This window comes from Euwallacea similis, chromosome 4, assembly GCF_039881205.1.
Source record: "Euwallacea similis isolate ESF13 chromosome 4, ESF131.1, whole genome shotgun sequence".
Classification (NCBI taxonomy): Eukaryota; Metazoa; Arthropoda; class Insecta; order Coleoptera; family Curculionidae; genus Euwallacea; species Euwallacea similis.
Genome location: NC_089612.1, coordinates 7360317 through 7383056, shown reverse-complemented (window position 1 = coordinate 7383056; position 22740 = coordinate 7360317). Strand labels below are relative to the sequence as shown.

The 22740-nt window shown below is 33.4% G+C and overlaps 1 protein-coding gene across 2 annotated transcripts in view; it reads left to right on the top strand.

Annotated features, from left to right (window-relative positions):
- Positions 1-22740, top strand: part of Elk (Eag-like K[+] channel) — a 115875-nt gene that overhangs the window by 85427 nt on the left and 7708 nt on the right. For both annotated transcript variants that reach the window (XM_066388902.1, XM_066388901.1), the window contains exons 7-10: positions 3401-3558; positions 3704-3899; positions 12663-12845; positions 20486-20685. In XM_066388902.1, the coding sequence (XP_066244999.1) occupies positions 3401-3558; positions 3704-3899; positions 12663-12845; positions 20486-20685 (737 nt within the window). The remainder of the gene's footprint in view (positions 1-3400; positions 3559-3703; positions 3900-12662; positions 12846-20485; positions 20686-22740) is intronic.

The following is a 22740-nucleotide window of genomic DNA, read 5'->3' as shown; positions in this document are numbered from 1 at the left end:
AAGTTACAAAAGCCATGTAAAGAAAAATTCTAAGAAGTCCCCTTCAAGTTATTCAGGAACATCAAAATTTTTAATGTGGCTAATTTCAAGTTAGTTCAATTTTAATATGTGGTTAGTTCAGGTTGGGATTTTTGAATTTCTATTTTTTCGAAAAAGGCAATTTTTTAATTTGAATTTTTTTTCAAAATTGAAATTAAATAATTATTTCAAATGCAATTTTCATTACTCAGTCTCCTGAATTTCAACTAAGTACCATGTATGAAATTGTAAAAATTGTGCTGAATTTTTTTTTATTATCTCAACCAAAAAAAAAGTAAATTGCAATATTTTAAATTTCAATGAACTCAAACATGCTTCATGAGCAGATTTACAATTTTTTTCCCATTGAAAAATGAATTGCAGTTTAAATATTTGTTTAATTGTGCTTGGAGTCAAGGAATTCGAAGCACGACCCCATCCATGGGCAGCAGTTTTGAAGCCACTTGATCGCGAAGAACCATGAATTGCAATTTTTTATTTCAAGCAACAAATTACCGGAAGCCCCGCAATTTTTCGGCTTCCCTCTTTTTTAATGCTTGTACAAGAACTGAAAAAATTGATTTTAAAAAGGCGTTTTTTATGTGCTTACTTCGTGACTCCATATCTGAAAATTACACTTTACTCGCTTGAGCTTATTACAGCTAAGAACTTCCATGTGACGAGAAAGTGTTCAGCAAGAATAAATAAGTGCCTCGGTAAGTGCATTTCCAGATAAGCACATAATTTTTTTTGTAAAGCTACTTTTTTATTCATTTCAGTGAAAATGGATAGGGGCAAAATGAAGAATTATTTTGAATCAGCATAAGAACCACATCTGGTAAAGTGATACTGTACTACACAGACACCGGGTGTTATAAGTATAAACAATTATAACTTGTTAAGACTGTTTTCCCCTAAATATACCAAATTAGTATTTTTATAAACAAATACACAGTGACGCAAAAATGCTTCTAGCTCTCAACTTCACAAACATTGCAAATAATATCGAGTTCTTTGCTGGCTCTATAATTATGAGGCTATTCTCTGACACCTACATTAAAGTCCTTCATTGTGACAAAATTAACCGAAATTCGGTCCCAATTGCCTTTCCCAGGATTGATTGATTCTATATGGAATTGAAGGAATTTCCATTTCGCAACTCCACTGTCTTGGGCTATGGGTCTGATTGACTGATCAAATCGTAATTTAATATAGCTACCGACACCAAATTAATCAGATTTCTTTATTGTCAAAGATAATAAAATAAATCATTGCTAGCGTAAAATACAATAATAATATTTATTTGTATAAATAATATTTTTTTAATAATAATATTTTAATGAATTGAGGTGTGTGTTTTAGTGAACTGAGGATTGTGCTCCATTATGACCTGAGGCCCGCTATGGACCAAAAAACAAAATAATAGCATGTCAATTATTATTGAGCTAAAAACATTCTCAACCTTAAAATGTATCATTACAATGTTCCTACAGTGAGTAATGGAAGAAATCCACCAAACATTCGACATTTTTTCTTGCATGGAGATTCAGTCCAAAGTTCTCTTATTTATATGTTACGAGTCCTTAATTCGAGAAAAAAAATCATACTTTCGTCTTAGGTCCAAAAAGGTATGAAAATCTAAACTAATAAAATATTATATTTCCACTGAAATTATAAATGAATATACCTAGTGTTGGCAAAACCTAGAATTATAGAGGTCTGTAGGCCATATGCAAACAAGTCTTCGTGTTTGTTATCTAAGCAAGAGCCTTGTTCCTGCTTTTATTTCAAACATGAACACGTGGACGTTGATTGTCCATTTTGTTATCTCTTCAATTTGGCCTCGGCTGTTATCATGCAGTATTCGGAGGGTATATTCAACTCTCACCTATTTATCAATTAACATTTTAGGCAAAAATACACCAAATTCTCCTTAAAAATCGTTACGAAAACTATACTGAAACGAATTATGAAAGAGATAAATAAAAGAAAAGTTTTTTTTGAGCTTAGTTGAAAACTTAACCATGATCCAGATCAGATTGATCTCCGATGACCGCCAGCCAACCCGATTGATTGAAAATCACCTGATAGGTATCAATACAATCTATCATTTCCTTTTAGAAAACCTCTATAGTAGCCACTCGAAATTGAAAAATTGGTGTCTTATGAACATAAGCATTTCTATGAACCTTCACTCTCTTTGGGTAACTATTCTATTAAAAGTACTTAGATGCTATTAGGTGAAATAAATAGAATTGGAATTCAAAAATGAAGATGAATATGCATAAAATCTCCGCGAAGTGATGACATTCCAGAAATCCCTAGAAGTGCTCGATATCATAAATTTTTATTAAATTGAGCACAGCTACAGAATACCTGAACCGAGGAATGTATTAGACATCTTAAATAGACTTAACGGCAATAATGCTGTAAAATGCTGAATAATTGCAATTTTAAATGCTGCAAAAACCTATAAGACTTTCCTGTCCTGTGGAATTTCTAAATAATATGAGGTTTTCATAGAAATTAATTTCTCCCCTAGGGAGCCCAACTCTGTCGAGCTTCTGAAGTGGAAATCAATAAAGCCTGTAAACACAAGAGAATGAAAAGTGTCAACATGCCTGTTGATTTTCAGGAGGGGATATTAGAAGTTTATGGTGCCATTACTCTGAAAAAGAACGTGTTCCTAAAGGATTACTTTGAGCCACAAAAACTCCTCTCGAACTAAATTTTTATTTAATTTATATAAATAACATTTTCGTTTCGTTGTCGTTCTTTGTCCTCCATCAATCGAGCAGTAAAAACTGCAAATTGCCATAACTTTAGAAAAATAAAGAAAAAGACCACCAAATAGAAACTCACAATCATCACATTCTCTTTAATTTTTATTTAAGGAATAGTGCTTTTTTAGGCCCAAAGAAGGGGAGATGATAAAAAAAAATCCCGCCGTTTTATCATTGAGCATAAACGTTCCCTCAAATGGGCCAAATTTAAGCCAAGGATATACGATACGCTTAACGTAAAGTGGCCCTTTTTATTAAAGGAAAAGTATAATAAAAATAAATTGAAAGGCAAAATAAAAATGACTATTCCCTGTGTTAGTAAGACCGTTTTTGCCCTGACATAATCCGCATGTGGGGAAGAAATGGTGCTTTTTGTCAGACAAATAGCTCTACTTGATTTGCGGCATGAATAAGTAACGCGGCATTGTTCCTTTGCATGCATTCAGTCAGCTACAGACTCGAGCGAGATTCCCCTAATAAATAAATCTTTTGAAGTCGGAGAAACTGAAAAATATAACAAACCTTGACAATACGGAACATGTCCAAAATTAAATCGAATTTCCTTTTATGCATATACTGGAAGTTTACTTTTGTTTCAGATATATTATTAAACTTCAGAACGACTTTCGTGAACAAAAAAGGGGAAGTTGTTTCAGACTGGAAATCCATTTCCGTAAACTACTTAAGAACGTGGTTTATCGTGGACTTATTGGCAGCCCTACCGTTCGATTTACTTTATGCTTTATATGGGGAAGAGGTAAAGCTCCTAATGTATACTTTATTCGTCTAAATAAAATCTTAAGTGAAAAGTACAGCTTGAATTACTTAAATGATAAATAATTTGCATGTGAAAAGTACGGTTTCGTAACCACTACTTTGTTCCAATTTTATTTATATTTCAGTCAGGCCCAACGCACACACACCTGATCAAGCTAACGAGACTTCTGAGATTGCTACGTCTTCTTCAGAAAATCGACAGATACTCTCAATACAGTGCAATGATTTTGACGCTTCTGATGCTCTCCTTCACCCTTGTCGCCCATTGGCTGGCTTGTATCTGGTATGTGATAGCCCAAGAGGAGTTTGAGACTGATTTGGGTAAGGAGTTTCCCAATTTTATTCCAAGCTTTAATGTAACACTGTTCAACCCTCCAATATTGTAGTATGCAGGATATTTGCAGTCTGAGGCGATTTACAACCTCAAAATAATTCGACTAAACCTGAAGGCCATAATAAGAGATATGATTTTTAAACAATTTATCAGTTTTTTGTTATATCCATTTGTTCATAACTTATTCATCAGATACTTAGCTCTTACCGGTAGTTTTTCATATGAGCCACGCTATGTTATCTATTTCCAATCACTGTATTATTTTGATTCTATAATTCAGTTTTGTTAATATTACTAACGAAACTTATGGCTCGTCGCTCTAACTGAGAATTGACTGACGCCAATTCCAGAAAAATTTCTGCCCTAGTGCAGTAAATAAATCGAAGGCACAGCAGTGAAGCGGGTTGAGAACAACGAGTTTTGGATGCGAAAGAAATTGTTGGAAAAAATCCTTTCATCAGTACTCCAAAAATATCTTATCAAATAAATGCGTCCAATTAGATTGTCTGAAGAACACTCCATGAGAATCAATTCAACGCTTTCCAAGTATAAAAAACGCAAGGCTTTATAACCTGAAGATCGTCCTCTACGTTTAGTAGTTCCATTTCTTGGCCTCCTCGTTTACCCGATGTTACATCCCTCGATTTTTACTAATGGGACCTTATGAAGAACAACCGACGAAATACGTGATGTCGAAGATCTTTGTATATTGGGGCAGTTACGATGACACAAGTTGTGCCGATTAACTACTGTTAATTGGATAACCATCATTTACTTAAAAATAGATGATTAAAAATTGATAAATTGTTTAAAAAATATCTCTGTTATTATGATGTTTTTGGCCAATAAATCTTCACAAATTGGTAAACAATTAGGAATAGCTTATGGTGTCTATTTCAAAGTACGATGAATGTAACCAAACAAGAGGTACATTTTTGTTTTCCTTTTTACTAGATTTGTAGACTCTTCTGAATTCTACAAATTTTTCAAAAACGATTTAAATGAAACAGCTATCTTCCTAAAAAGTGAGGAAAAGATACTTTCCCGCACGCGACGATTTTTTAAAAACCAACGGCCTGTTAAAAGAAGTCTGTCGCAAAGTCAATGTGCAATGAAACTCCTGATAACTTTGCCAACAAAATAATTTTAATGAAAATTGCAAAATTAGAGCAAAGTATTGGTCAATTACCCCATTTTCCAGGAAATGATCTTAATGGCGAAATTATAAGGAGTTTGAACTACCGACCTTAACTCACCTAATTGAAAACTAATCCTTTTATTTGTCGAATTTATATCCCTCCATCTTAAATAAATCAAAGTTTGCTGAATAATTTATAGAGAAAAAACTTAAAATAGCTTAAAACAAGCTGGGATGCTTTAATCTTTATAACATTTTAATGAGAAAGATAAGTATTCACGTCGCTGGAAAAAGCAGCTCTATAAGGTATATTTCCCCGATTATGAACTTGAGGTAGACCCATTGCGCTTAATACCATTTATTATCAAACATAATTTTTGAGTACTAATAACTATTCTTTATATATGAAGTACACTATAATACTAAAAAGGGGCTTAAGGGTGTTTCAAAAGAGGAAAATTAATAAATATTCAACCTAAATTTGCGACCACAAACCGCCTGTCTAATGGCTTTTTCGCTTCCGTAATTTAATTAGGAATATGGAGAGTGGAAATTCTCGTCGTTTTATTGTATATATTCAGCGTGTGTAAGGAGATATGTCAAGGGACCCTTTGGTGAGGAAATATTGCCCATAATGAGAATATATGATCTATAAAATCTTTGCATTCATATTGCACTAATGAATAAAATTTTCTTTATATTTTCCAGTTATCGGCACGTGGTCTTATGGGTTTTCCACCGAGAGGAAATTGCAAGAGCCACTGCGACTTACATTAACCTATTTCTGCTTATTTTCTGGGGTTGCTTTTAAATTACTCCTATTTTGGTTTAATATTGCACTTTTTATTGGAGTTTATTGTGGAACAGTTGAGAATGTTGCTCATCTAGGGCGCTGTTACCAAAAATTTCTTGTTTTAACCAAAGTGGTAACTTTAACTATAACTTGGGTTACACTGGCGAAATTAACAAAAAAAGGGTTAATTGTAAGAAAAGCTCAAGTTGCACTTTATATCTTGAAAACTTGGAACAACAGAAGGAATGTGAAGCGTTCAAAAGTGCTCTGGAAAGGTCGCCTTCAGGGAAATTTTGGTTAAATCCGTTTATAATGACCAATCCAGGACGTCCCACTTACTAAAACTTCTCTCGCCGTCCTAAATATTCATTCCGAAATATTCATTTCGTTGAGATGCCTCGTAGAAAAGATGCAATCAAATGGAAAAAAATCATTTCGAAAATTAAATAGCAACTCACCCCCTCTGGGGAAGGAGTAAAGTGTAATATTTACTCCCAAAAGAGTAAAAAACAGTTTACTCATATGCAGATTTTTGCAGAGCACGTATCCCTGGCGGGTGCCTCCTGCTCCGTGATCGGGGCAACCTTCAAAAATATGAAAATAAGTGGAATGGAAAGATGGAAATGTTTGCCCCCGAGATTTAAAAATAATAATATAACCTTGAAAAATTAGTTCCTAGAAATTTATCCGGCCATAATTTTAGCCGGCCAGGACTAGAATAATACACTCTTTAACATGGAACGATAAAAATATCAGTGACGTCGTATCTGGGACCATACAGCGTCATCAATATGGGTACCAAATCGAATGTTGTCTCTCTTTTTATACACCCTGTGCACGGAAGTAATGCAACGTCCAAGCAAATGTCTATCTAAAATTAAGGTGGTGCTAAATGCTTTCTGAATTTTCTCTTCCCAACTGGAAAAGAATTAAAAATTCTCCCTTACGAGGTTATTTGAATTTATTGCTATCAGATGGATAAAATTGATCAGTAGGAACAATATGTATTATTCATCCTTTCTTTCAGTACCTTCCCTTAGGCTCGCAACTAAATGTGATGAAATGAGATGATTCCGGTCCTGGAGCTAATTAAGGGCCAAAATTAATGCGCCGTCGGCTTTAACTGAAACTAATTGCCAGAGAAACATTGATGTAGAGTCTGAGTATCACCAAGTCTGTTGGTTTCCGTGAAAACCAGCTTCATGTTAAAGTTAGCAGCACATTAATAATTTGATTCTAAAAATGATAAAACAAAAAAGCGGAATGAAACAAAAATATGCGGATAGTTTTACAAGCATTTACAATAAAACAGGAAAATTGCGGATCAATATTTCATTAAAATCAAACGCCGTTCAGATTAATATGTGGGAAAAATTCAGTTCGTTTCTGCTTTCAAAAATTATATTTTTATCCAGGTTCCCTGTTGGATAAAGGCGTACTTTTAGGTATTTGTGATGCACTGCAATGGAGGAAAAGGGACGCTCTTTCGATTTTTGCCTTATGAGTGTTTTGTGTTCTTCGGCGACCTCAAAACGTTTTAAACAAGTTGCTCTTCTATTCAGACACAGTTTACATTAGAGCAGTTAATTCTAGGTGTATTTTAGAGTGTTTGTAATTAAAATGAGCACTTGTCTACAAACACATTCGAAATATTTTTGCACGTTTCCCTAAAAAAATGTTGACTTAAATAAAAAACAGTCTGTGAGAGGGAAATGCAATTTATTCAAACAAGGCCCAAACACGCTGCATAGCAAACCAATTTTCACTATACTTATTTATCCAAACTCATTTAAAGCACCTCAAATGGTTGAGCGAAAACTCTATTTGCAACAAATCCCTTCTCATATTAAAAAATCACTTCTAGCGATTATTGACGGAGAATTGAGCACGATTATAGGTAAAAGTCCCCCTCTCTCGCTAAATAAACCAAAGAAGGAAAAATGTCGTTTTTTTGATTACTAATGAAGACGTTGGCCTTATCATTTAACTTTGGATATTAGCTTTGCCATTATAAACCGTGGTAAATAAGCCTGCGTTAATTGGATATAAGTGGGGAGCTTATGAATCCCCTGTGATATTATACAAAGGAGTAAGCCTACAGCAAAACCTGTGAAGCCTGATATTTACCATAAATTTGGGGCCTTATAGACATTTATATTAAACCGTTCCCTTCAGGCCATATCCGATTTTCCATGAATATTTATGATATCGGAGCAAAGGCAGTGTAAAATGAACACTATGCTCCTAGTTATTTCATGGTATGGGAAAAATTTGCAGAAAGAATGTTAGGGTTCTCTCGGATCTTAATCTCTAACAAACGTCTTCGTTCAACACCTTATAAATTGGATCTGAAGTGTATTATGTAATCTCCAAATTTCAAGCTTATTAGGACCGCTTCCTGCTAATGGAATATGTATTAAGGTCCTCTAAAGGGAGTCTTATAAAGGCAAATTTGTTGTCGGCGAAAAAATACAATGAAACTCATTTTTTGAATTATTCTTCATTATTGAGTGAAAGACGCGGGAGGCGAAAAAACTGCCGTTACAGACTTAGGCCACGGAAATTTGCAAATTACGTCTCGGCTTAATGGAGTTGCAGTGGTCCTGTAGACTTGATAAATTTAACGAGTCTACTATCTTCTCCAATAAGAGTAAGGTCTATTACTACTTTATACCTCATTCCAGCTCTAAGTTTAATTAATTTCAACGCCCGAAAGACCAACTTCGCTCGTATTACATCTCATCAATTCGGTTCGTCTCAAGTCAACCCAGTGCAGGCAGAAATCGGCAATATCATGGGCAAGTGTTTTGGGCCTTTAAGAAAATATTTTAACAGCGCTATCAACCGGGTCCTTATTTGCTGCTTCAGTTGTCCAGCGATGCAGGAATGTTCACGATTTTGTCAGATTGCAAGAAATGATTGGTGAAAATGGATTAAAGTTTTCTCATTGAGAAATTTTAAACTCAGTCACTAACCAAACATTTTTCTCTCTGAAAACATGTCTGGTTCATGATATTCAATATTTCGCTTAGCTCTTAATTTTTATAAATGGAAAAACTTATTTACGATATTCTTCCCACAATTCAATTACCAATATGAAACCGTGAGAAATAATTAAGAAAGTGCTGTTTAATTAAAGTAGATTTACGACGTCTGGCAACTATTTACATTATTGTGGATTTTATGTGAATATTCGAATTAGTTGTTTGCCTTGTCTTTTCAATAAACCAGTAGACAAAAATAATGGTTATTTCTGGAAATATACTCATTTCAATTCCTCATTTATTGACACAGAAACATAGATCTAGACAAGACGGGAAATAAAGACTTTCCTAAGAAAATGGCTTTTCTAGAAGTAGTAAATTGGCTCAGCAATAATCCTAGAATTCCCATTTATTTTCTGGAGATCGCTAAGCACTATTTACTTGCACAACATAATGATCTACTTAGTAACTTTTAACAAGAATTGTGTGTCATATATTTACTTGTTATGACCGCACTATCTACGGCCAAAACTAAATCGCAGAAAAATCTGGAATAAATTTCCTCGTTTCACTATCTAGTTTTTTATGGTCAATTACAAACGTAAGGGATTATGGAAGTCCAAGTAAATTATACAGGGTGTTCGTTTCAAAACAAACTACACGAAATATCTTTTGATTGAGAGAAAAATTTAAAAAAATTTTTAAAAAACATCTATTTAGATATCTAGGGGGAAGTTTAACTTGACATTAGAGAAAATTGTATCAGACACCCCCTCGCCCCCAGCTAACCTCATTTGATAAATCAAATGGCAACTCCCATCGAATGGCACATCAGTACAAGCAAAATTCAATTTGTTATCTAACTGTACCAAAAAAAAATTAAATTGGTTAATGGAGTCGGGAGTTAAAAGGAAAAATGTGTAGTAGTGCAAAGAGCTTATTGAGATCAAATAATTCATTTTGTTAAGTGCTCAAAAGTAAGCCGTTATTAGCGAGGCAATAATAAAGTCTGTTTTCAAATTCTTCGCGAACATTGGCCAAAGTTTGTCCAATAACACTTCTACGATCCAGGAAAATTCTACCTTTCAATTCTTGAATACTTTCAAGAGGAGTTCTAAACACTTTACTTTTTAAATAACCCCATAGGAAAAAGTCTAATGGACTGAGATCTAGAGATCGTGCTGGCCATTCTAATGCACCTTTTCTGACAATCTATTTTTCCGGAAATCGTTTATTAGACCATTTTCGAAACAGGCTTCATTATTGCCTCGCTAATAACAGTACATATTTTGAGCACTTAATAACGTGAATTATTTGATTTTAATGAGCTATTTGCACTACTACATATTGTTCCTTGCAACTCCCGACTTTATTAACCCATATCAGTTTTCTTGGCATAGTTACGTAACAAATGAAATTCCGCTTGCAGTGATTTGCCACCCGTGGGGGGGGATGTGCCATTTGAAATATCTGAATGTGGTAGCTGGGAGTGAGGGGGTGACTGATACAATTCTCTCTAATGTCAAATTAAACTGCCCCCTAGATATTTAAATCGACTATTTTTATTATTTAAAATTTTCCTCTCAATCAAGAAATTTTCACGTAGTTCGTTTTGAAATGAACTCCTTGTATATAATATGTAGTAAGTGGACTAAGCTGGATATATGACACAAGGAGAGTAATTTGCAAATATATTTAGTTGGATGTTAGGAAATTTGTTATTAATTCATTATGCAAACTTCCAAAGTATCATCAAATATGGGATTACTATGTATGAAATTACTCAATAATTTGTTAGAAAAGGATATTAAGACTGGTGTTGACACTAGAATTCCGAGAATTTTGCACAGGAACATTAAAAAAAAAACTGGGATTATGACATCTACTGCAATATATATTCAGGAGTGTATACTTTCCTGTTTAAAAATTTATATATGCTTGAAAGGCAAGCACCTCAAAGTTCATGCTCTACCAGCATTCTAAATTATGAATGCCCGGTGCATAGACTAACTGTGTATCAGGAACAAGCCTATTGTCAATGCATAAAATTATTTCACTTAAGGCCATTAGGTCTAAAATAATATACAGAATAAAACTATTAAAAAGGAAGTTACTTAAATAAATTTACAAAATTATGTTGTTAGTTTGGAATCATATTCTGGGTACTACCAGACTTTTAGTACGTAACAAAATTTGATTATACTTTGTGGGTCTTTTAACTTTATTCTATTGTACCATTACACAGTCAAAATAAGGATATTTATTATTATTATTATTATGTGGTGTAGCTCAGGTAAAGTTATCCAGCATAGGGATCTCGTAAACAGTGATTGATACCGATTTAGTTAATTGAGAGAAAAATTGTGCACTCAAAGGAATAATTTTACAGCACAAACAGCTCTATAAAATTATTTTTCATTTTTCAGTTATTTAAAAAAAAACCAATTTTTTTCGCAAGTTATAGTAAGAGATGGATTAAAACTAAAACCCCCATTCTATTTTAATTTTCTATAAGCTACCACATGATAGTCTCGGTTTCATTCATAGGGTCTTAGTAAGTTTTTCGGATATTTTAAGGCAACTTTATGTGTAATTTTATCTATAAAGTATGATGATCTGCATATTTCTGTGTGTACCACTCGCAAAATGTTCTTCGTCTTTCACCCTCACCGGGTCAAAGTCCCTGGCAAATTCTAAATTTAAAGGCATGGTACCTTTGCGTGCGTAAAATAAACTCAACTGGTAATTTTGTGATTTCTGTGGTATATTCAACTTCGCGAAACGATATTTCGGGGTTTTCATTAACGGATAACATTACATGCTTTTTGTTGTTCTTCATTACAATGCCTGTTGCTACGCATAGCCCAATTAGACTATCCCGTAAAATATTAAAAACGAAAACGTTGCGTAAAATACTAAAATGTGATACATCAATGGATTTCCAACAACAAGTCGTATTTAGAAAAAAAGATAATGATTATTCGTAACTAACGACATACCATAGAATGAAACCGAGACTGTCGTGTTGAAGCAAAAATTTCACTTTTTTCGAAATATACTAGTTATCATAAAAATTACAACACCTAGAAATAATACGCGAATTTTAATGAAGCTTTGTAAATGTAATAACAGCACTATATACAATAAATAATGTAACTTTCGAGTGAACCGAAGTCCAGAAAGTCTTCAAAATTCATATAATGTGTGCAACCACCTTGTGGATTTCCACCCTCAGAAACTCACCTGGGCATGCTTTTAAGCCAATGATCAATTTCCGCTTGAGATAGTGTATTCCAGGTAACTTGAATTGCATTTCAAGACGCTGTTAAAGTAAGTCATGAGTTTTCCAGTATAGCAACTCTTCTTTCTACCATGTCCCATACGTGTTCTATGGGGGAAAGATCAGGAAAGCGTGGAGGCCAAGAAAGTATATTGCGATATTATAGATGAGTCGTAGTTATACGAGCAAAATGTTGCTGTACTTTGTCTTGCTGGAAAAGCATATTCCCATTACGTTGAATGTATGAAATAGCAATTGGTTCTAACACTTCCTGTATGAAACCCAAAGTGTTATATGTAAAATCTGATCAATTGTACTATAACTAAATACATATACCAATTTTAGTTGAATTTGATGCATAAGTAGTATAAATCAAAAATCAAAAGTAATTTCTTGAATGCCCAATTTTTCTCCCATTTAACTAACATTGTACCTGTTACAAGGTCCTCATGCTGGACTTATTTTGGATATAGTGCATATTTCACTTCAATTTCGCATAATTTAACTCCACGTTTCTATTTTTTTCTATTAACAGGTATAATTTTTATTTTATAGGATGGATAAGAGCATTAGCTGACCGACTTAAAATAAACGACGTAGCCAATCTTTCCAATACTGATGCGTACGTGACTGCTCTTTACTTCACTTGCTCAAGTTTAACCAGCGTGGGATTCGGAAATGTTAGTGCGAACACAACCAACGAGAAGATTTTTAGTATTTGTGTCATGCTTATTGGAGGTAAGCTTAAGTTCACATATTTACTTGGATTTATATCAAGGGTTACTTAATCAATATATATTTTTCTATGCCGGAGAAGAAAAGGGGAACAACGTCTTATTTTAACAATTAATGATATTACTGTTAATTTGTGAATGAGAAATATTCTAACATTGATAGGCAACTAAAATACAATAGGATTTTTCCCTAGGGTCCCAATACGACCATCGTTTTGCATTGCAGCTCCTAATGCCTTTATTTAAAGATCTAAAAAATCCGAAAAAACTTTTTTTTTAAATGCAAAACTGAATTATCCAATCAAGCAAACGTCCATCGCATATTAAAAATAATGAAACACCCTATATATTTATAAAACCCTATTTTAGTTCTCAACGTTATTCAATATGAATTGCACTTTACTTTTTGCAATAATTCGTTCCATTTCGCAAAGGTCACGTATTTTATCTTTAATAATATAAAACGTCTCCGTAAATACTGACATTAAGCAATTATAGGAATACCTCAGTATCTCGTTTCTTGGTCATCTGGGAATAGCAACTAATGCATATAAAGCAGCAGTTACGAAAGGGAAAACAAGTACTTTCTTCCCCGAATAAAGAAATTCCATGAGGTCTCATTTGCAAGGAATAAAGAAAACAGTTTTTACCTCAAAGGAATGTTTTTTCTTTAAATTTTAAAAGAACATTTTCAAAACATCCAGGCATGTGTGCCTTGTTCACTTGTAAGATTGACATTATGAAAAATCACTGTATTTCTTTGAAACTGTCTTCTTTCCTGTGATGCAGAATCCTGAAATAGTACTTATATTAGTACACTCAAATCAACATCTTCAAAATGATTCAAGGCGTACTCAAATTGTTTCCAAATCATTCTCAATTCTCAAATCATAGCAATATCTATTCAAATTTTGTACTAGGTTTGATGCATCATAACTTTTTTATCTGTAGGTCTATTTCCACGCTATAGAATTATACAGGGTGTTCCAAAAAGGTTGTGTCAAACTTCAGCACATTATAGGGGACATTGCGGTGAACAATTTTTGCATAGGAACTCCTAGTTAAAAATAAGCCATTTTGGCTCCAGAGTGGTTTTTATTCAAAAACGTAATGTTATCTCGTTAATGTCGAAAGACTTCGATATTTAGTTAATTTTTCTTAAAGATAACGCAAAACAAAATTATAATAAAGGCTCAAAATGACGACCCCCAACGTGGTTACATAAATTTGTTCTTTGAATCACTAAATCTCGCACCTATTGTAAAGTATGCGGATTTTATTACACGAAAAGAGAGGCTATCACTTTTTCTAACAGTTCCTCTTGGGTTACTACAGGAGTTTCATATCCTAACAACTTAATATAACCTGAAAGAAAAAATCTAACGGGTTTAAATCGGGACTGCGCTCTGGCCAGCTGATAAATCCGCCTCTTTCGATCCATCGTTCTTAAAAATATTGGTTTATCCTGCACAGTACGGGCAGTGCAGGTGTGTTGTCAAAATTAAAATCAATTTTCAATAACATCTAATTGAATTGGAATGCAATTGATAAATTTCTATCAAAAGACAAAAAAGTGCTTATTTTGTTTGTTTTTATTCTATTCACTTGAATTGAATATGAAAGTCTTTTGAATAAAAATGACTCATTTTTGACTAAGGGTTTCTATGTAACAATTATAACGCCCTTAAGATTTGCATTGTCATTTTAGAACACCCTGTATATATATGTTCTATATGGGCAAAAAATTAATTCTTGTTTTCTAAAATATGTATGTATGTCTAGGGAACAATAAAAGAACCTACAAAATAAAGGAATATAGTAGAGGAACGAAATCGACTTCCAACTTAAGTCAATTTCATCATAAAGGAACGCAATTCAGAAAGTTGGATCAGGTATCTACCCTTTTAATTAAGTTCTTTTCCTCATGTTCTCTTAATGACTTAGATGATTTTTACAAGGTTTTTCCACGTTGTTTCAAGTTAAATAACTTCCCCATCATCCCTGGAGATATTTAGAGAATGGCGCTAATCCCTTAACGATACCATATCATTTTCTGCGTGTTCCTTTAAAGATATTTTCGCTAGATTATGCCAATATCGCCAGTAGAGATGTGCTTGTGAGATCCTTCCCAATATTTTATAGCCTTCTCGTTGAAAAATTAATAAAAACTGCTCCGGAAAGTAACTTTAATTAGAAAATATAGGTCACAGATGGTGTTTAATGTTTTTGAGCACTGCCTGGGCCAAAAGTAAAACTCGATATTGTCCAATTCGAATGCTAAGCCGTAAAACAAGTTTATTATTTTTTTTTTATTATTATTGTTATTTTCATATCAGAGTAGAGTAATAATTACAGTTTGATATTCGCGTCGGTAATTTAACCTCAATATACAGGACAGACCCATTAGAAGACGACGTTAAGCAATTTATTGCTAATTCATATTGCTTCACCCGTAAAACTGTAGTGTATTTTTAAGCAAACTAAATTACATTTAACCTCTTTCTTTTTACTTTTCCTCTCTTCATGTTTCTTCCTGTCTCTTCCTTTTTCTTCCTCTCTCTTTCTTTTTTCTTTTTCACTTTTCCTCTTTCTTTTTTACAACCTTTTGACCCTACGCTCGAAAAAATGAATAATGCTCGAAATGGTGCACCTGCCACTGTGCCCTGAAATATTTGAATTCCCAACAGGACTTTGGAATTGAAAAAAAGAACTTCGCCACGAAATTGTCGTCGAATGCTGACTGCGACGCGACTGATGTTCATAAAAAAATTTCATATTTGAATATACCTTTAGCATGAATGTAGCTGCACGAAATGGCATTAGCAATATTTTTTCACCTGAAAGAGGGTTTGGCAAAAAAAATTCTTAAGCTGGGAGTCAATTAACAGATAAATCTTTTGTCTGTCTAACATTAAAAAAATATATAATTAAGGTTTAATTAAATATCAGCCTATGTGTTAAATTTTGAAAGGAATGGTCTTCCTTTAGGTTCTTTTTTATGCTATTAATCTAGGCTGAGTGATCTCTGAGATATAAAACGCTTGGAAAATTACGAAAAATAGTCGATATCTTTGTCAGCAAGTTGTTTTGATCCACACAGTGCATTTCTTAATTTTTATCCAAAAATTCCAAAGCGAATTAATACGTTGGTGCTACATGAATTCATGTGAAATGTGGTAAAATGACCATAAATTACTGCTGAAGTTTCGTAATAGGAGCTCGATTATAAATATTTCACAATTTAACTAATTATTAATGTGATCCTAAAACCACTACAATCAAATACAGTTTATACATGGATAATTGAGCCTCCGATAATTCCATGAGCATATACGTGTCTTTCACACACAGAATTGTATGTTGCTAACTCGGAAATTCATGCTCGAACTCGGTCTCACTGAATTCACTCATATGCGGGATAAATAATAACACAAGTAGGTAATTAGTGTCTACCTATCTACTTATGTTATTATTTGTGCATTATATCGTTCATTTATGTAGTACATACTTACGTATATTATGTACCGTATGTGTATTATGTGTAGAAAATTACCATAATTAAGAACTCTTGCTTTGAACCGTGAAAACATTTTACGTTTCACGATATTTTCCATAGAACACTTTTTTCTACAAATTTTGAATTATTTTATTGTTCTTAGCCTTCTTTAGTGTTCTTCTTATTCCCCATATGTATTGGATGGCAGAGCATGTGATATTTGATCATTATCATTATCATTTTATCCAGGGTGATTTTTTAAAAACTGTTCACCAAAAAATCTCAAAAGCCATTGCGGCATAAAAAATGTCCAAAAACGCGTAAATCTTTTTGAAGGCCACCTTTAGACCCATAAGTGAATGTGCTGCTACCCCCTCTCTCACCCGCACGCACCTCAACTTAAAAAAATTAAATGAAAGCACCAAAAAGCTTCCTGAAAACAATTTTGTATGTATTTCTGCTTTTTAAACGAGTTTAAAGCTTCTATATCCTACTAAGTTATCTAATTTGATTTAAGTAAATGGAGAGTAAGACAGTAAATGGTGAGACATAGCAGCTTTAAAGGGTGATTAAAGAAACACCTTTAAAATGCAGAAATGCATACAGAATGGTTTTTAGGAAGATTTTAACTACCCATTGATGTATCACAGGAGGGGTGTTCCCGTTCGATTTTTTTAACTTGCAGTGCGTAGGGGTGAGAGGAATAGCAACACATTCATGGATGGGGCGAAAGGTGGCCTAAAAAAATAAAGAAGCACGTATTTTTGGAAAGTTTTTGGACTGCAATAATTTTTTTAATTTTTTGGGTAGACAGTTTTTAAAAAATCACCCTGTATACTTATTAACTATGGTCCAAAGATTTGGTTTTTTGGTTTTAACTGAAAATACTCCTATATTATCTCAATATAACAAAAGTACGTAACATTCACCCTTGACTAAGAGCTTGGACGGAAATCGTAAAAATCTCACCATCTTCAGAAAATACGAAAAAATCATTAGAAATAAAAAAATAACAGTCTGTATTGTTAAAATGTGAAATTCCTAATCCGAATAATTCATCTAACACGAGTATTATAATCCTCGTTCATTGCACCGTTCAAACAAAGTTCTGCTGCACAATACCGCTCGAAAATTTTATTTCCTGAGTTAGTTCAGATTAGACTTAAGGTGGACTGTACATTCCGGTTCCATACCTTATCCGTTTTGTACACATTCCGTAATTGATTATACAGGGCTATTCAGATTCGACATTCATCATTGGGATCTCAGCAACCATAAGAGATACGAGGTCGGTTAAATTGGTCAAAGTTGCGCAATTTGGAACTCAATAAAATGTCTTTTTAAAATTTGAAAAATTCCGATTTCTTCCGGAGATATTTGTAAAAAAACGTTTCTTTTCTTTGCTGACGTTATTTAAAGAGATAATTAAAAGCGAATGACACATTATAATTGCCACTTTTCTCTTCTACAAAGTGGTGATGTTAGATTTTCAAAATTCCGTTTTTTTACGAATACCTCCGGAAGTAATCGGAATTTTTCAAATTTTGAAAAGACATTTTATTGACCTCCAAATTGCGCAACTTTGCCCCAATTTAACCGACCTCGTATCTCCTGTGGTCACTGAGATCCCAATGATGAGCATCGAACCTGAATAACTCTGTATAAACAAATTAATTCGTATGTACCTGCATATATGGCATTCATTAGCGTGCGGTTACACATTTAACCATTCTGTTTACATAAAAATGGCCCTTTAAATAGTAGATTTCCCAAATTATTTTAAATGTGCGCTGAACGAATGTAGAATGAAAAAGGAATGGGTGATTCAAATCAGCTTTAAGTTAAATAAAACTTAAAACGAAGGTTAACGGTCGTTGATGTATATTCACAATAAACGAAAACGTCTGCATTCGGTGGCGAGCCTAGATTTTTAATAGATTGAAACAGCATGTACAGTGTGTCTACTTAAATTGGAATCATATGGGAAATTTTTTAATTATTAATTTTACGAAAAAAAGTGATTCTTCTTAAAAAGTTCTGGATGGTCTGAAACCTAAATAAAATAAAAATAGACATCCGAACAGAAATATTAGTCAACCAACCATTACGAAAATAGTAAATAAATTCAAGACTTATGGGCATTTTCAAAATAATTTTAATATAAAAAAGCCGAAAATTCGTTACCAATGAAGATTGGGAGTTAGAAGTAATGCTTTTCCAAAAATGTCATTGCGAAAAAGGAAGACATTGATACAAAATAATGTAAGTAAAAACACTGTGGCAAATATTTTAAAACGAAACGAATAAAATCCATACAAACTACGTTTCGTTCACACATTGAATAAAAATGGTTATGACAAACGATTTGAACTTTAAGCTCTCATCCATGGAGAGTTAGAAGAAAATCCTTTTTCAATAAAACATATATTTTTTCCCATGAGGCAACATTTGCTTCAAATGCAACTGTTTCGTCACAAAATTATCACAGATAATCTGAATAAAATTCAAATTTTACAATAAACACTCGTGACCAATGTTCGTTTAAATGGAATGTATGGCGTGGCATTTTCAAAAACAGATTAATTGGACCATGTTTTTTTCGACAATTTATGAATGTAGATCGTTACTTACAATTTTTACAAAATCAATTAAATGACTTTTTGGACGAGCTGCCCTTACAAGAATTTCAAGAAATTTAGTTCTAACAAGACAGTAACTCATACCACAGTACGTTAACTGTTAGAGAATATCGTCAAAATATTTTCAATGAAAAAGTGATTCACAGACAATCAAATATGTTTTGACCTGCAAGATCTCCTGATTTAACCCCTATGGATTATTCCTTATTGGGTTACTTAAAACAGATAGTATACCAGCACAGGCCGTTTCAAGATGTTAATCATTTGGAGAGGATAATTTCGGAAGCATATCAGGAAATTACTTCAAATATTATGATAATGGATGTATTAAGGGAATTTGTCAAAAGAACCATTATATATTTCGAAAGAGATGGTAGCTATGTCGGGGCACTAGTGGAATGACTTAAAACTAAAATAATCCTACATAAATAGTTACACACGTTATTAACTTTTTGTCTTTCCCTGTTAATAAAGTAAATTATTGTTATGCATTAATTACGTATTTAAATTGCGCAATTATTATGAAAACATTAAGAGACAAAAAGTTATCATGTTATCAATAAACAAGAGATAAATGTGCATTATTGGAACTAACAATAAAAATGTCTTGAATAAAATTTATATTTTTAAGAAAGCTGGTATACGACTCCAAAAACTTTATGTTTGATTATTTCATTTTAGGTTTCAGACCATGCATAACTTTTTATGAAGAATAACTTTTTTCTTAAATTTAATAATAAGAAAGTGTCCGATATGATTCCAACTTAAGTAGACACACCGTATAAGTTTGGTTACTAACAGCAGAGATATTACGTCCTTGTTCTGTCTCTTCTACCTGCCTGTTCCTATATAATCAATAGGGAAGTCCCGTTTCTCACACATTTTCGTAAAACTATTAAGGAATAGAGGCTCTAGCGCTCTTTATTATCAGCTTTGCGCGATTTTGTATGAATTATGCATACGTTTTCTAAATTACTGAGCCTGATGGGAAACTACGCTAATAATATTTAAACCAAGTTTAAAAACGGACTTTTCAAAAGTTACGAGTAAACCTTTTAAAAGTTTTTATAATTTAATTTCGTTCTATATATTTGCGAGTAAGTAGTAACTTATAGAAATTTAATTTTAGCGCAAAAGGCGCGTTGGAACTTTTAATGGCTCGCTGGTAGGTAAATTTGCGCTTTTTTATTTCTCTTTTCATATAAATTTCTAAACTGATAGAAATCATTTTAAAGCTAAATTTTGCCAAACAGAAGAGTTCAGCCATATTGCGAAATCCGAGTAATTAATTTAGTCCCTCTAATGTCCGTCTGGAGTTCTGAACTAATAAAGTTGTCCTCTAATTTACACCGAGCTGTTCACACCAATAGCGATTTAAAGGATTATTTGGCCACTGGTCCGCAGTGTTGCTGCTTCCTTTGATTGAACACTAAAGGTTAATGAAAATCCCACCATAGGGTGGGATCCTGGATATAGACCCAAACGTTCAAGCAATTTTATTTGTTTCAGCCCTAATGCACGCAGTAGTGTTCGGTAATGTGACAGCTATTATCCAGAGAATGTACTCCAGACGATCCCTTTACCACACGAAATGGAGAGATCTCAAGGACTTTTTCACACTACACCAGATCCCAAAGGAGCTAAAAAATCGGATGCAGGATTATTTTCAAACGATGTGGTCCCTTAATCACGGGATCGATATTCACGAGGTAAAATTTCGTTCTTGTTATTAATATGTGTGGAATATTGGGAATTACCTTAACGCGGAATTTTCCTTGTTAAAACCAAGGCATGGTGTGAGCACTAATGTTGTTTGCTTACCAAGGCATTATAAAAGGTCAAATAGAAAGAGCTTTACTTGAAAAATCCGAGTTGCCAGGGATTATTTGCAGAAAACTTGTTTAGCTTAAAGCGTGTAAGCGGAATTGCGTTTCTGGAAGCTTTATTCTGGTTTATACAAGTGCTTTAATGGGATACAAGCAGGGGACAATGTAGATCAATTCAAGATTATTCTGGCCCCTGAAAGATAACGTCTTCATTCAGCTACTGTTGCAATTTTGTTATTATCGGAAAGCTTTGTTTCTCGTTTCTGCGGCAGCGGGAGATTTATTGCTTTCTCATTGGGCAACTCCAAAGAGTACCCCCCATTAAGATAGTCAAAATGCCCTTTCATCTAAATTGAAAACCTAACGAAATGGGCGTATAAGTTATAACCCTCTAATGTCAATCAGTTGGGCAAAATACCCTTACGCCACTGCCTATACCAAAGAAACCCTTTAACCGCCATCTTTTCAATTATAATTTTTAACTTGAAAACTGGGTTTTCGAAAAATTTGAAAAAAATCACGCTTATATAGAAAACCGTCGCGCATTCGCCACATGTTTTTTGTTTTTTTTCCCGTTAATTCTAACTCAAAAACGATTTTGAAAATTTCAAAATGGAATAACTTTTTTCAAAATGGGCTGCAGGTCCAGTGTTTGCTTCTAATCATGAGCATTTTTATGACAAATCTAAGGGTATATAAAATTTGTCAATTTTTAGGTCGCGCCATATTGAAAAATGCAAAAAACTCAATTTTTTGGCATTTTTTTCAATACCGAATTGAACATTTCGGCATTAAATGCGATAAATAGATACTATTGGACTATAAAAAATGCATCAAATGCCCAAAAATAACCGAAATGCTTAATTCGGCATTGAAAAAAATGCAAAAAAAATGAGTTTTTTACATTTTTCAATATGGCACAGCCTAAAAACTGACACATACTCTTAAATTTGCCACAAAGACGTAGATCATTAGCAGAAAAAACTGGACCTGCAGCCCATTCTGGAAACAAGTTATTCCATTTTAAAAGATTAAAAATTGTTTTTAGGTTAGAGCTAGAAGGAAAAAGACGAAAAAAATGTGACGAATGCTAGAGGGTTTTCTATATATATTTAATTTTTGAGGTTTTTCGAAAAAACAGTTTTCAAATCAAAAATTATAATTTAGAAGATAGCGGTTTAAGGGTTTTCTTGGTCTAGAGGGTGGGGGTAAGGGTATTTTGCCCACCTGATTGGCATTAGAGGGTTATAACTTACATGCCCATTCAATTAGGTTTTCAATTTAGATCAAAGAGCATTTAAACTAACTTAATGGGGAATACTCTTTAATTGAACAGTTTAATGACAAATAGGCAATTTTGACCCTAAATATTGAATAAATATTTACTCTATAGCGTTAATGTCGGTGAGACCGGATCATTAATTTTTTACCCAATAATGGCAGTAAATTTCCAATTCACACAAACAACAAACCCGTTAATTAGCCCCCGAATTCCATACTTTTTGTGTGATTAAAAGTTCCTTGGTCGAACTCGATGCGAATTACTCGGCAGTAACTTTAGAGCCTATTTAAATCCGCCTTTGCAAAGCAAATAGTTGGGGGTTCGTTAAAATAGTCTGGCCTTTGGATAATAACGATAATTACCTGGATTTGAAGTGTTTAAAAAGCAAATTGCTTTCCAAATATTTCTGTTAATCTGGAGAACATTACAACGATAATACAGTTTCTCTATCGAAGAACAGAAATGAGATTTTCAAGAATAATACGTTAAGTGCATGTAAAATTTCCGCAAAAAATGCGTAAAATTTTGTTCCACAGGTACAACTTGAATGCATTTTTATTGTTATTTTGCAAAATGTATTCAGGAAAGTAACGATAAAAATGCATGAAGGCTGTTTCGTTTGGGCAACAGAGCTGAATGCGATACTTTCTCAAAAT